At 37.7% G+C, this 14,041-nt stretch overlaps 1 protein-coding gene across 3 annotated transcripts in view; it reads right to left on the reverse strand.

Annotated features, from left to right (window-relative positions):
• Positions 1 to 14,041, reverse strand: part of SEMA3C (semaphorin 3C) — a 118,536-nt gene that overhangs the window by 31,738 nt on the left and 72,757 nt on the right. For all 3 annotated transcript variants that reach the window (XM_082279821.1, XM_082279820.1, XM_082279822.1), the window contains 5 exons: positions 12,626 to 12,716; positions 8,733 to 8,852; positions 6,767 to 6,909; positions 4,660 to 4,774; positions 2,452 to 2,521 (listed from right to left, as the gene is read on the reverse strand). In XM_082279821.1, the coding sequence (XP_082135947.1) occupies positions 2,452 to 2,521; positions 4,660 to 4,774; positions 6,767 to 6,909; positions 8,733 to 8,852; positions 12,626 to 12,716 (539 nt within the window). The remainder of the gene's footprint in view (positions 1 to 2,451; positions 2,522 to 4,659; positions 4,775 to 6,766; positions 6,910 to 8,732; positions 8,853 to 12,625; positions 12,717 to 14,041) is intronic.

The following is a 14,041-nucleotide window of genomic DNA, read 5'->3' on the forward strand; positions in this document are numbered from 1 at the left end:
AAAGAGAGAGGAAGGCACTAACCTACTGGTACAATAAGAAGACTTCCTAATGCTAAATATAAAGGAAATATAACCTGGCTCCAGTTAAATCAATGGCAAAAATATTGCTGACTACAGTGAGACAAGAGTTTTGTAAACTTTGTACTGCCAAGCTCAGCACAGGTTTCCAGAACTCCCTACCAGTATATTAACCACAAGACCTCCATGAGGCTCCTGAAATACATGGCTAAAACATTAATAAAAACATCCAGAGCAATTACAGTTGGTTGGATTATTATAATCAGTTTCCAGCCTTTTTACGAAAAATGGGGACTTGCGCTGTAAAGGAATTACTCCTATACAGTCCTGAAATACACCCATAAAACTGGTCTTATGAAGACCCACGTTTGAAGCTTCCTGAGGAGAACACAGGCAATCACCTAAGAACAGGGCATGTTCTTCCCACTGTTCTAGATTCAGCCACGGGTCCAGTTAGCACAAGCCCTGAATGGTCTCCATCACCCCATGACGCTGAAGGGCACTAAGGGAAAAAATTCCCGATTGATGGTAATGCTGACTACAGTGAATTAACTCCCTCATTTTTCCTCTCACTGCGTGTAAGGTTTGTGATATTTATATTTAAAAAGTGGAAACTCCAGACAGTCTAAAATCTGCCTGGTGTTAAGTGTAGGATGGAGATAATCCAAGTTACTGTTTTCAATTGAAGAAGAAAAAACACTCCATAAAAAAGCCTGAAAACATTACACATAGTGTCTAAACAACAAAAGTGAAATCCACATTGCTCTCAGCTATATATGGATGAGTAGAATGAACCTTTTAGATTGATTATGGTATTTGTGGAAATTTTACTGGGTATTAATAGATTTTGAGAAATGCATTTAGTCTTTCCAGATGTTTTATGTTAGATTTACAGCATATTATGACACTAAAATAATTTAGTTCAGTATTACTCGGTTTTCTTCTGTATGATTTAGATAAAAATACTAGTAGTTATTACTTCCTGTGATGTTTCTCTCTTGCTTCTTTTATGAGTTGGAAGTCTACAGAGGTGAAGATACAGGAACTATTAAGGAGTTCCTTAGGGTTGCTGTATTTAACTAGGTAACACATTCAACATATAGTTGAACCAAAATAAAGTAAGCATAGACCATGTAGTTCACAAAAACAGAAATGTATGTGTGTAAAACCTTCAACAGAGAGAGAAAACATCTTGAGAGACAGGAAAAAGTGAACTTTCCTCCTTTTTGTCACCTTATGTGGTTCTGGGATTCAAACCTCATTTCCACTGGAGAAATACCAGAATCAGGTGGAAGTGTTACCAGCTCAGCCATGTTGCACCCCCAACCTAATGATAAGTGTTGTTTTACTGCTAAACATAAGCTCATCCTTTTCTCTTTTTGTGAAGTAGGAATTACAGACAGCATCTAAGTTTACAAGTCATGTGATGTTTTTCTTTCCCAATTAAATATCAGAGAATCATATTCTCCTGTCTTATTTACCTATTTGAGTAAGCAGATCCCTATATCTCTGTGAAAGAAGTCTATTGGGGAAAAAAAAAAACTGAAAGGATTTTTTTACTAAAAATTTCCATTAAAGGAATTAATTAATAAGTTATATAATTTTCTAATTTGATCAAATAAACTAAATTTAAAAAAAAAGTGGAAGACCTCTTAGAAGGTAAGAAGTGACAGCTAAATAGTAAAGGGCACCATATCACAAATCAGTGAGTAGTAACTATTTTTTTCTGTACTAACACAATGTGGTGAAGGCAAGAGGAAAAAATGAGAAAAATAAAAGTAGAGGTGGAAGAATCTATTGGTCCACCTGTCAGTTCTATCTTTGTGGACAGTTTCAGCATCGTAAGCCATATCTAGTGCTTCCACCACCCTTGGGAGCTCAGTAAATGCTTTCTAAGCCTGACAGTAAGTGAATACAACTGACTGGTAATGGGGAGCTGCAAGGAGGTGACCAAATGCCACGTAAGCTTGTCCCTTTGTAGCCAACTGAAGCCAAAATGGGTTATTTGCCATCTCTGTGATCATCAGCCAGCCGAGAGACTGGAAATGATTTGTATGAATTCATGTAAGAATTCCTGGTTTGATCCTTCAGGGTGCTGGATGTTCTTCAGGAGGTGTTAAGTGCTCTCAGATGCCACATGAGTTCACTGCATTGAAGTCATTTGGCTTTCCACTGCTGAACAGTGACAAGTGGCCCTCCACAGAAATGTTTTCCCAGTGCCAGCTGACAGTATGTCAGGAAGCAGTTTGTTCCAAGGAGCGTAGCTCTGACATGGATACCAAGAGCAATGATACTGAGGCTCCCTCATGCAAACCACAGCCACAGCAGACACACAAAATTGCACAGCACAGCCTCATCCACAAAACATCAGTTTCAGTTTCCATACAGAAAATCAGGCAGTTCAGGGAATATTTTTCAAATCTCCATGCTTACCTTGATGTTGTGAAAATTCCATACACAAGTGTTGTTCTGGGGTTATCTGTCTCTAGGAGAAATACATCCTCTGTAAGAAAGAGAAAGAAAAATGTTTTGAATAATAAGAAAAACTTTATTTTCCAGTTTAATTGGTGACTTTATTCCTCCTGAAGCCAACAGTAGTTTTATCTCAGACTTGAACAGGAAAAAGGAGACTTACCACATGAACAGACCATATATGCATACATCTAGCAATTTAACATTCAGAAGCAAATTTGGAAATTAACTCCATGCCCTCTAGCCTTATGGAGACAGAAGGCAAAGATTTTCAAACACATTCAGGATCCACGTCACACATTTCTCTCAGCTGTATCTCATTTCAGCAGGTTGTTTAGCAGTAGGAAAACATTAAAGTTGCAATAGGTTAAAGACAAAGAGTTCCCATAGATGGATGTAATCGAAAAGAGGGAAATCAGGTGTTTTACTGTCCACAACGCACTGGAGTGCCCTCACTACTGCATTTTCAACATGATATGAACATCATGAAGCTTTGCAGTAAAGACACTGAAAGATGTAAACCTCTCTCCTCCTGTTGTGTAGGGATTAATTGACTGCACTGTGCAAAACTGTACCTACTCACTGAAATGAATTTACCCACTATTACCTCTGATCTGTTGATTTTTTTTTTACACTTCAGTGAAAACTACTTTAATCTCTGACAGTTTCTCCTTGCAAATGTTTTTAATAACTATAATCATGCTACCTCTTAAACTTAATTTACAACACAAAAAAGACTGAACTGTTTGAGCTTTTTATCACAGAACATGTTCTTTAGCTTTCCATTAATTTATGTGGCTCTTTCATTTAACCTGCTGAATTTTTTAAATATTCTTTTCAATATGTCAAAAGCAAAAGACTTCACCATGCAGAACTGGGAGTGTTATACTCTCCTGCATTATACATGAACACAGAAGCATGTGTTTGCTCTCTCCCAGTGCTCTGAATTTCCAGCTGTGATTGTATTCTTCCTCTTTGCTATGGGATTGTGCTGGGAGCCCACGCTGAGAGCATTGTCTCCTATTCACTATGGTCCTACATTTTGTTATACAAGAAACTAAAAGCAGTTATCCTACTGCTTTGTTGAAGAGGAGGGGGTTGGTAAATCACAGTTCTGAAAGATGAGCCGCTGAGGCAGTGCTGAGGCACTGTGAACTTCAGAAAATCTGTCCTCCAAACACCTTACACATTCCGAGCTAGAGCAAGTTAGGATCTGCTCCTAGTCCCAATCGGGTTCCACTGAAACCTTGAACCAAAGTAACTACACCAAACAGTTGCAAATACAGAAACTCAAAAAGACTCCAAACCCCATATACTCTGGTGAAAATCAGGAATAACAATTGAGAAAAGAGAGTGGATACAATGGAGAGAAGATCAGAACCAGATGCAGACCCAGTGCAGGGCACATTAGCTGCTTATATTATTTATTTTTATAGTAAAGCATATACCAAATCCTTCCACACCTGATTTTGCACATCTCAGCTGTGGAAATATAGAATTTGAAACTTTCTGGTAATGTTGTTTGGCATGTAGGTATCAAGACATGCATCTATTAATTCCATCATTAAAGGAAACCTCTTGTAATTGCTGTATAGATTACGGGTTGAATATTTACAGTGTTTCATATGTTGAAATGAAAATTTGTGTGACTGAATGGTTCCTGACAAATTATATTTATTCATAGTGCTATTGCTGGTGCCAGTAACACGATTTATTAGTATTACCTTGAACTACCAAATTGAGGACTCTACCCCGTGATCAAAAACTAGAAAAAATGTATTGTGGAAAAGTTGTCTGTTACACAGCGGTATAAAAAACAGTTTCAAAGAGATGTTAAAAATCCTCTATTGTTATCCAAGCTAGTAGTAAAATAGTACGAGAGTCACTTAAATGTTCCTGTCCAAATATTAATTCTTTACATATATCATTGTTTTACATAGTCAAGATTAATTACCTTTATTTCAAAGGTAATGATAATTACACAGAGAGACCTATGAAGAATTTTTTCATTTCCCGTCATAACACTGCAAGAGGGATTCTGTCATGGACTCCTAGTGCTATGATTTCACTGTTAGCAACTTCACCAAGGAACTGTATGAAAATCAGTCATTAAATATGCACGAAGTAAAGCATTTAGATGAAAATTTTAAGGAATGTTTTTTGTCATACCTAATTCATCAAAGTACGTTTCTGTTCCATCTTCATCCATTACTGAGCACACAAGTCTTGCTTTCAAGAATGTTGTCCACTTGTTCACAAGACTGCGCTGACCACCTGTGTCATTCTGGAAAGGAATATTATTTTCAGAAAAGAAGAAATAAAACACAGCTAACATTTTACTGGGCTTTCCCACATTTTTCTCAGGTTAATTATCTATATAATTATCTGGTGAATTTAATATTAAAAATAAATAGGCCTAAACCAAATCCCCTCGTCTAAACATTCCATATGCAGAAAAAAACAAAATCTAGTTTTCTGAGTGGACCTTCTCTGCTGGGCTAGCAGGCTTGGAAGGCTGGGCATTAGATTTTGTGCATCAGCAGTGTATGCTATTAGGATTGGAAGTGACTGTGGAGTCCTGTATCACTCATTGACACCCAGGATAAAGTCCATGCTATCTCTAAGAGGTCACATGGTTCTCTAGAGGGATGTTTCTTCTAGTCCTGACAGCAGCAGAGCTGCACCTGACCCAATAAGCCATGCTGGCACATGAGGTGGATATGCCAAACAATATTCAGAAATGAAGGCTAGTGTGGTTCAAGCTAGTTTTGCACTGTTGCAAGTCCTGGTAACTTTGTCCAGAGATGATTTGATCACAGCTTGCTCAAGGATCTTTCCAATTTTCTATGGTGTGAGGTGGGAACTGTAACTGCCAAACCAGATGATGCAGCACGGAGGTGCCAGATCCTGACTAACTGTGCTGGTGAATGCCTCAGGTAAGAGCAGTGTCTTCCAAACTGCATAGCATGATGTCACCCAAGGAAAGAGAAAACCCAAAATGTAGAAGCTATTGAAATGTGATTTCAATGAAGTGCTGTGCATGTTTCACTGGTGCTGTTGGAGTTGGTAATCCAACTTTTTGGGTGACTTATAAGGAGTCTTTTCAGGGGGTAATATATTTGGCCAGACTGAAAGGTGTTGATACACGAATATGATGGTATGTATACAAGTATACAAATATGACTGGCTCAGATTTATTTTCATTAGCCTTGGGATTCTGCCACTGGCTTCAGTCTAAGTCTAAACAGGCTTAGGCCATTCAAAAATAATCTGGGCTTCATTATAACAGTAAAAAACCCAAATACAGCTGTAATTGTGTAAAACAGCTCCTTGGAAAATACCCAAAAAGGCCTTTAGGCACTCTCACTAAAGTACAGAAAATGGAGATTATAAAAGAGATCACATGCCTCATCATATTGCCAGAATATGACAAAGGCCCTCACACCCGGGCACAACAACACCATAAAGCATCAAATTCTAAAGAAGACCCTAATTAAAGACAGGGAATACATAAACACTCACAATGAACTTCCTGAAGGTTTCCAAAAGAAGGAATGAATAGGCTAGCAGTAATTGTGAATTTATAATTTTTTTCTCATTAAAAAAAATTGATTTCACCAGAGATGTTAATAGCCGCTTCAATCATTTTTCATCTATAGTTGAGTAGAGATACAAAAAAACCAAAATAGAGACAATGAGGAGTGCTGTGAAAAAAAATTAATTATTGCCCAGGAATAGCCATAACTCCTGAATTAAAATTTCCTGTGCACATTTTTAAAATTAGGCTCACACGTGCATCAATATAAGAACTCAGGAACAACAGATATCATAAAAATGAAAACAGTATTTGAATGTTAAATCAAACAATTTAAAAGCTTTATATTTCTAATATGCTTCAAATATTTTGAGTGTGTGTGTGTGAAAGCCTTCACTTGTCTTAAGTTCATTTTTATTAAGAAACTAATGTGCCTTATTTGTGCCAACGACAGCAAGTTTGAAAATTCAACACTGGTAAGTATTCTGATTCAGTCAGAGAAATACACAAATCCCTTAACCTCCACATTTCCATATCCTTACATGTATATTTAGATATATATAACAGGTTCAGACCCCAGCTGTGAGTTCAGTAACAGCTCTTTTTAATTATGAATGGTGACACAGAAACAGGAAATTTTGTCAAATATAAGTCAAAAGCCTTTCAAACATTTAGTCCTTTAGATTATCTTGTCACACTAGCAGCTTATCCCAGCAACCTGGCAAACAAAATGGTTCTTACTGGGCATACTCTTGCAATCATTGAATGAATTTGCTTTGTGCTGCCGCTGTTGTCTGTGAGTCTTTCTTTGAAGAAGAAGTAGATTTTGGCATCATTGGGGTCTGTGCCATCTGGGATAACATGAGCATCCACAAAAATAGGCTCTGAAATGAAAAAGTTTACCAAATGGATGAAACCAAAAGATGTATCAGTATAAGCAACAAACGATTTGACATTTACTGACTGCTTCAAGGAAGTGCTGTATATACCAAACATCAACAAGTCAATGGCTCCTTACTGGCAGCCATATGTTTTTGCATCCTCACATTTTATTTCACAGCAAATTCTTAGAGAAGCAATCCAGAAGCAGTGGTATGAGATTACTGCAGAGACTCAGACTTGGAGGAAGAAGAGAGAAGAATCAGTGTGTTATCAGGGGCACTTAAGGAAAGTCTCATTGAGGCAAAACATAAAAGTAAGCTGGAACAGCTCAGAAATATGTACAAATAAAGTTCATAAATGAGAGAGGAAAACAGTCTGTGTAACCCAGAAAAGGAAAGCAGGGCATGCAAATGCTTGAGCAGCATTTGACTTCATATCAGAGGCTGATAAACACAATCAAATGTACAAGTAAAACACTGCAGAGAAGAATTAGGGAGAGAGCAAAATAATTTATAACCTAAACATCAAGCATATAATGGACAGTGCAACAGCCCTCAGAATACCTCCTTTGACTGAAGGAAGAAGGGGATCCTCTCCCTGCATGAAGACTTTGTCTTTTCAATGATCATACAAGTTTGCTTGTTTGGTTGAAGGGCAGTACCAATTTTGAAACAATCTGACACAAAGGTTGAATGTCTGACAGAATTTTTAGACTGCAGCATTTTTCCATTTGCATAATTCTATTCTCAATTAATATAACAAATGTCATGTCTCTGGCTCAAAAAGGACATGGAAATAAATTGTAGTTTCAAGTACCTGTTTTGAACATAAGTAATGAGTAGATTTCCCAGAAATTAAGCATTTTTAATTTTCTTTTTCTCTTATTCACTTTAGGATGCATGTTATGGTGTGCAGATAAGTGTAAGAATGTAGAGCAGAAGAAATATTTAGGAAGCAGACAAAGTTTGTCTTTCATAGTGAAATGAATTTATTGTGACTGAAATCCTGTGATTTCATTGTAGTCACAGCCAGACAGGAATAATAAGTCACCATAAAAAATGTCAAGACAAAAACACAGTAACTTCAACATACCTGAAGGTTTTTTAGAATCGTAACTGCTGTGTTAGTTGCTCTATAGCCTTTCACATCTACCTCTGCTCAGAATGCTGACCACCATTTTAATTCAAATTGGTTTCATTGGAAGGAGTCTTCTTACCAGTAAAGACAGGGAGAATTTTCACAGTGATGTCAGTGAAGCAAAGAGTTAAGTGCTGCCACTCAGAGATGAGTTTTTCTACTGTGTTTGGATAACCAATTCCTCTCCACTGAAATAAGAGGCAATGATCCTCATTGACTTCTCTGATAGTGAGACACTCTTCTGCACATGTTTTGAATGCAAGTGGTGGTGAGTCTTCTGTGCAGAGATGGATCATCTTGATTCAACTGAAGCTGGTATCTTAGAACCAAACACAGATTTAAGGCAATAACTGATTCGTGAGAGGTGAAGGCACTTTCCCAGAAGTCAGACTGTCTGACCACTTGCCACTGGAAAGGTTTTCATACACTTGCCCTCAAACAGTTTGGTTCAGCCTTAATGCAGAAAAGGCCCTCATGTGGGGTGGCCGAAGAGCTTGGTTCATACAGGGATCCCTCTACATCTGTGCATTGTCTACAGTTTGTATTTACACACATTTCTTCATGGTTCAACTTAATAAATTAAATTCAGAGACGAGCTCTTTAAAAGATACGGTCTTTGTTTTAAGCAAAGGAAAGATGAATCTCTATGACACCCATTAAAAGCACTGGTAAATCAAAGGTGTCTCACCACTCAGCCACTTGGAGTTGTGCTGGTCAGTCCTCACTGCATTCCTCTTGGTCAGACTGCGAAAAATGGCTGCATCCGTCCCCATGAAATCAATATACATTCCTGAAAAAAGCTCTTCATCTGAAAAAAATTGAAATGGAGGGAGAATTGTTATGGCTTTTGGGAAAACAAGCATTTATTTTAAATTCTTCAGGTCTTTATTTACACATGAGTCTATACAGATAAATAGTGGGTCATGGGAATGAGGTTTCCTCTGATTTACAAAGACTCAGTCAGTAAAGGGAGAGTCATCAGATTTTTCTTAGAGACTTTATGGAACTGTACCATTAAATGCCACAGCAGAGCTGCATATGTGGGCAACCTTTCTTGATAGTAAGTTTAGTTTTTCAGTTTCCACTGCTAGGGACCACTGGAGAATCAGGTTAGTGCTATCAAAAAGCATCACATTCAATATCTTAAGAACACACTTCAAAGAACTTTTTTCTTTGTTACGGAAATAGATGAAGCGACTGAGTAGAATTTATTGCTGCTGTAAACTGGCACAACATCTATTGCAGTCAGTGGATCAGTGCCAATTTTTACCAGCAGCAGTTAGGACTGCCCCAGGCAGCCTTGAGCTGACTTCAGTATTGCAGAGGTCTGACAATTATATTATTGAACTTCACCCAGAGTAATATGGAGCAACAGTTGTCCCTTTTTGTGTACTTGGTTCTAAGTATAGGGTCATTATGCTTGAGCAGAATGAGACATGCAACTCCTACATTAACAGAGCTATAAGCTTCCACTCCCTGTGCAGGGCTGAAAACTCAGTCCATCAGTCAGGATGTCTATCTGTGTTTGTGTTTGTGTGTGTTTGCATAAACATGTATATACAATTACAATTATAATTACATGTACTCTCATTTTCTACCCTGTAAATAACCAAGCAATTTCCACTGACTAATGACAATGAAACCCCAGAGTAGAAAACAGTAGCTAAAATAAACTCTAACTCTCAGAGTGGGAGTGGTGGCTGAATATATTCCAGTACAGCTGGGTCCTTTGATTGATGTTGTCTCTATTCCTGGACTACCCAGAGAGTGTGGTCAAGCTGGCAAGAGTCACAGTCTCAGAAATACTTGAGGCTATTTTCATGCTGTTTTTGTGTGCGTGTGTGTGTCTGTGTGTGCTCATAATCAGCATGCAAGACTATTGAGAAGCTCATGAGAGTATTAAAACTCTGGAGATTTTGTTTTTCTGCTGCTAACTGGAGCCTGCACTGAACCCTGGCAGGGCATCCAGCAGCCACTCTTCTGCTCTCACCTCTCCCTGTGATGACAAGATTCATACACAGGAGATTTAAGCAATGCATTTGCTGCATGTTGCTGAAGCATTTACTTCCTGAGCAGGTATTGACAGAAGGATGTTAGATCTGTACAAATCTATATTTGGTATATTTGCCTCCTTGCCTCAATCCATCAGAACTTTATTCTTATTATGGAACAAATTGTCTGAAAGAGATCAGGCTTATGGTTCTCACTAAATGAGAACCATTGTGTACAGTCCTATGCATATACACATATGTCCACACTTCAGCAACAGTACTATACTATGTAATTTTAATCCTATTACGTATAAATGCTATTACTTATGTCTTAAGCTTTCCTACCATCTGCTTGCTAATCGTGTATCAGATGAGATCTGTCAGTTCCACTTCCTTCTGGTAAAATCCTTGAATTCCACACAGTATTTGGTACGCACAGCACAATGAGTTCACACTACTTTGCTTTGTTACTGGGGGGAATTACTCAATTGATGAGGTATGTCTGCTCTTATAAATATCTCATAGTCTTAGTGGGGAGAGAGTTATGCCTCCTCCACACTAGTTATGCCAAGCTGCTTCAAAAAGCACATTTTTTTATTGCTTTGATGCAAATGCATCCCTGTACAATGGCAAATTGTACAAAGTTCAAATTTATTTTTACTTTCCTCTGAAGGGTGAGTCAGATTTCCTGCTGTATTCTAGGCCAGTGATGCCCAAAATGGTCAAGAAATTGCACCTATATTTAAAAGTGCTTCTTTTATTGTGGAAGAGTTAGTTGGTCTGGTGGTATTTCCTATCTTCTGAAGCTACAGGAGGGAATTCCTCCTGCAAAAAACTCAAAGGAGAGTCCAGTACATTGGCTCAGTCCTCTCATTACAACACAAGCTGTGACTTACAAAATGTTCATGTTTCTGGCACAGATACTGAGGCTAAATTCATTAGAGCTTAATATTTTTTTGTAGTGACCGGATTTTGCAACAGAAAGGAGAAAGTATAAAACCCAATCTATGGGACTCTTTTTAAAAGGAATTTGACCTTTGTGGAATAATTTAGACTTTGTAGATGAACTATGTCATGAAAGATAAGTCAAACACCAGGGAAGGTCTCTCTAGTGACATAACTGAGAGATCAAGAAGATAATGAAAAGTCTATTAAGATGAACAAAGCTGCCATAGATCTATCATAGAAAAAAATCAGCTTACTGTATGAACAATAATTCAGAAACAATGTTCTTTAATGTTGCCTATAAAATCCAGACAGAATAAGGAAAGGAAACAGTTGATTCACTTAATAATACCAAAATGGCAATGAGTAGCAGTGGACTCATCTATCACTGACTTTGAACAAATATTTTCTTTACACAGTGAGTGTTTGTAAACACTGTCCCTAGATCACTGTTGAGATAAAGGTATAAGGGCAGCCAAGGTTCAGAGAATGTCTAGGTAGCATTTACCTGTTCCCTAAAGGTGTTCAGTTCATATATCTGTGAATAAATATACTTGTCCTTTGTACTAAATATATTTGCAATAAGGAATCAAAAAAAAAAAGGCAATTTATATTTTGAACAGGCCATGTAGGACAGATTGTATTATACTTCCTTTAAGATCCATAAGATTTTCAAGTAAATATCTGGCACAGTATGTAATTGATGGAATTGATTTCAGAGGAAGCTGAATGGCAGAAAAACTGCACATTGATCCCTTGTAAATCTTGGATGAAATACGCAGTATCTGTGTGCAATAAGATTTATTTACTGAGAAAGTCTCAAAAATCCATGCAACTGCTGTTCCCTTCATAGCCAAAAAAACAGCAAGGAGCAGGCACATGCCAAAAAATCAGGACCTTGGCACTAAAAGTGTGTGACCATACTTCAAATGTGAAAGGTCAGGTTACACTGAGTATATATTTCCAGCTCTTCCTGGTCAAAAAAAAGCAAAGTATCTGTTATAGATGACTTAGGCTGCCCAAGTGTGTGCCCCCTTTGAGTTTTCTCATAGGTGTGCAACAAGCACAGAAGAAATCCTTTATTGTTTCACTTCTGGTCTTTCAGACGGAAGAAAATTTCAAAATTGGTTGGGTATAAAGCCAATTGAAGAATGAAGAGCTTTACAATAGTGGGTGGGTTCTACAGCAGCAATGACAATAAAAATGAAATTCAAAGCATCTGAAGTCTTCAGGCTTTCTTTCCCTGGCTACTCTGAGATTTTACAAATAATTAAATGAGACACAAGTGCTGTCTAGGATGAACAGGGTCAGAAACCATTCAAACATAAATGCTAAACAGGGTAATGTAAAGCTCAAACTAATCCTGGGAAAAAATGCGTAAGCTGGAAAAGGGGGAACCTTTTGTTTTCTGTCCCTCTCCCCCTTTCAATAACTTATTTCTGCATTTTGTTTTTCCACCCACCTTAAGCTTCAGATAAGCTTTGAAACATGGATGGACCCACCCCTTGTGCCCATCAGCCAGACAAAAGGTACTGCTCCTGGGAGGCTGAATTCTGTGGCCAGCCTCCTCTGGGCATTCCATCAACCCACCCTACACATGACCATATGGGTTTAGACTGCAGCGCCTTGGAGTATCTTTACTTACTGATCATAACAGACACCGTGTTCACGTTAGGGTTGAAAGAACAGCGTCCCTTTCCTGATTCACACTTGGAGTCGATCTTGAAGATTTGTTCCTGCAAAGTAGATTTGTGTGTCACTTCTCATGTCAGAAACCATTAGATCTAGGCTGATTTTTATGCCTGGCTGTTCACAGCATTAGCAATGCTCTATTAACAGTGCACTATTGGGCACTTTTACTGTACTATCAGTAGTTTAACTCTTCTATTCAAAATTCCATCATTTTGTTAGATAACACTGACATCCAGTTATTTTCAAGACTCTTGTTATAAATTCAAGACACTGAATCAAAAAAATTTTCCCTCTGTCTCAGTTAAGGATGGGTTGCCTGATCTCTGCAATAATATGTGTAGAGAATGCTTTTTTTTTTTGAAGTTATTTACAATTTATTTTTTGAATATATGGTTGTACTTATACCTGTCTAGGCCAGTATAATAAAGCTACTAGAACAATAACACATATGAAATAAAAATCTCTTATGACAACTGTCATTGGATGATATCATAAATCATTTGGTCTTTATTGAGCTATCAGACCTCCAAAAATCCCCTAAATCACATATATTTTCTTCAGTAACATCTTTTGGATTATGTGTAGAGCTCCAAATCCACAATGATAGATGATTTATCTATACCTCTTACCATAGCCTGAAATCTCCTGGGTTTTGGGTTTTTTTTTAAGAAATTTGGGATTTGTTTGTACAGGGATTTGTTTATATTTTATGTGATTAAGGAACAGGAAATATATTTTGCAAAGTAGAAGCAATCTGGACTACAGCTTGAAATACAAACAATCTGAATAACTTTAGAAAATCTGCCCATTTTGGTGCAACTATTCATTTCTTGGTTCCCAGCAATACCAGCACAGTGTGCTGAGCAAGAAGTGACTCAGGCCCAAGCTCTTTCCTTAAAAACTGCAGTCAGTAATGGCAGATGCACTGATCCAACACACACCGACTCACACACCACTGTATACCTAACTACTTGTTCTTGGGCTCCGAAAACAAACTTCCAATCTTTAATAAAAAAAAAGATAAAATTGCAAAAAAAAACCCAACAAACAACCAAACTTAAAACAATTCAAAAGAAAAAAGTAGCTGACAGAAATTCCAAAGAAAGGTTTCTGTGATGTAGATGCCAACAGTTAGTTATTTGAGAAAGTACAGCAACTCCTTATATTCTCTTTAACAGCCAATGTAAATCACAGGGAGTGGGGATGCCACGCCAGTCCCTGAGCAGCCATTTGGCACCAGCAAATTGAAGATTACACCAAGCTCAAATGAACAGCTGCAGCAGGAAGTTTTCATATCATTATCCTCTCTCTTTTCCCCCTCTTCCCCTCTTCTGTTTGCCTAATTTAATCTCAGAGATCTTATCTATTG

This window comes from Coloeus monedula (assembly GCF_965178545.1).
Source record: "Coloeus monedula genome assembly, chromosome: 4".
Lineage (NCBI taxonomy): Eukaryota > Metazoa > Chordata > Aves > Passeriformes > Corvidae > Coloeus > Coloeus monedula.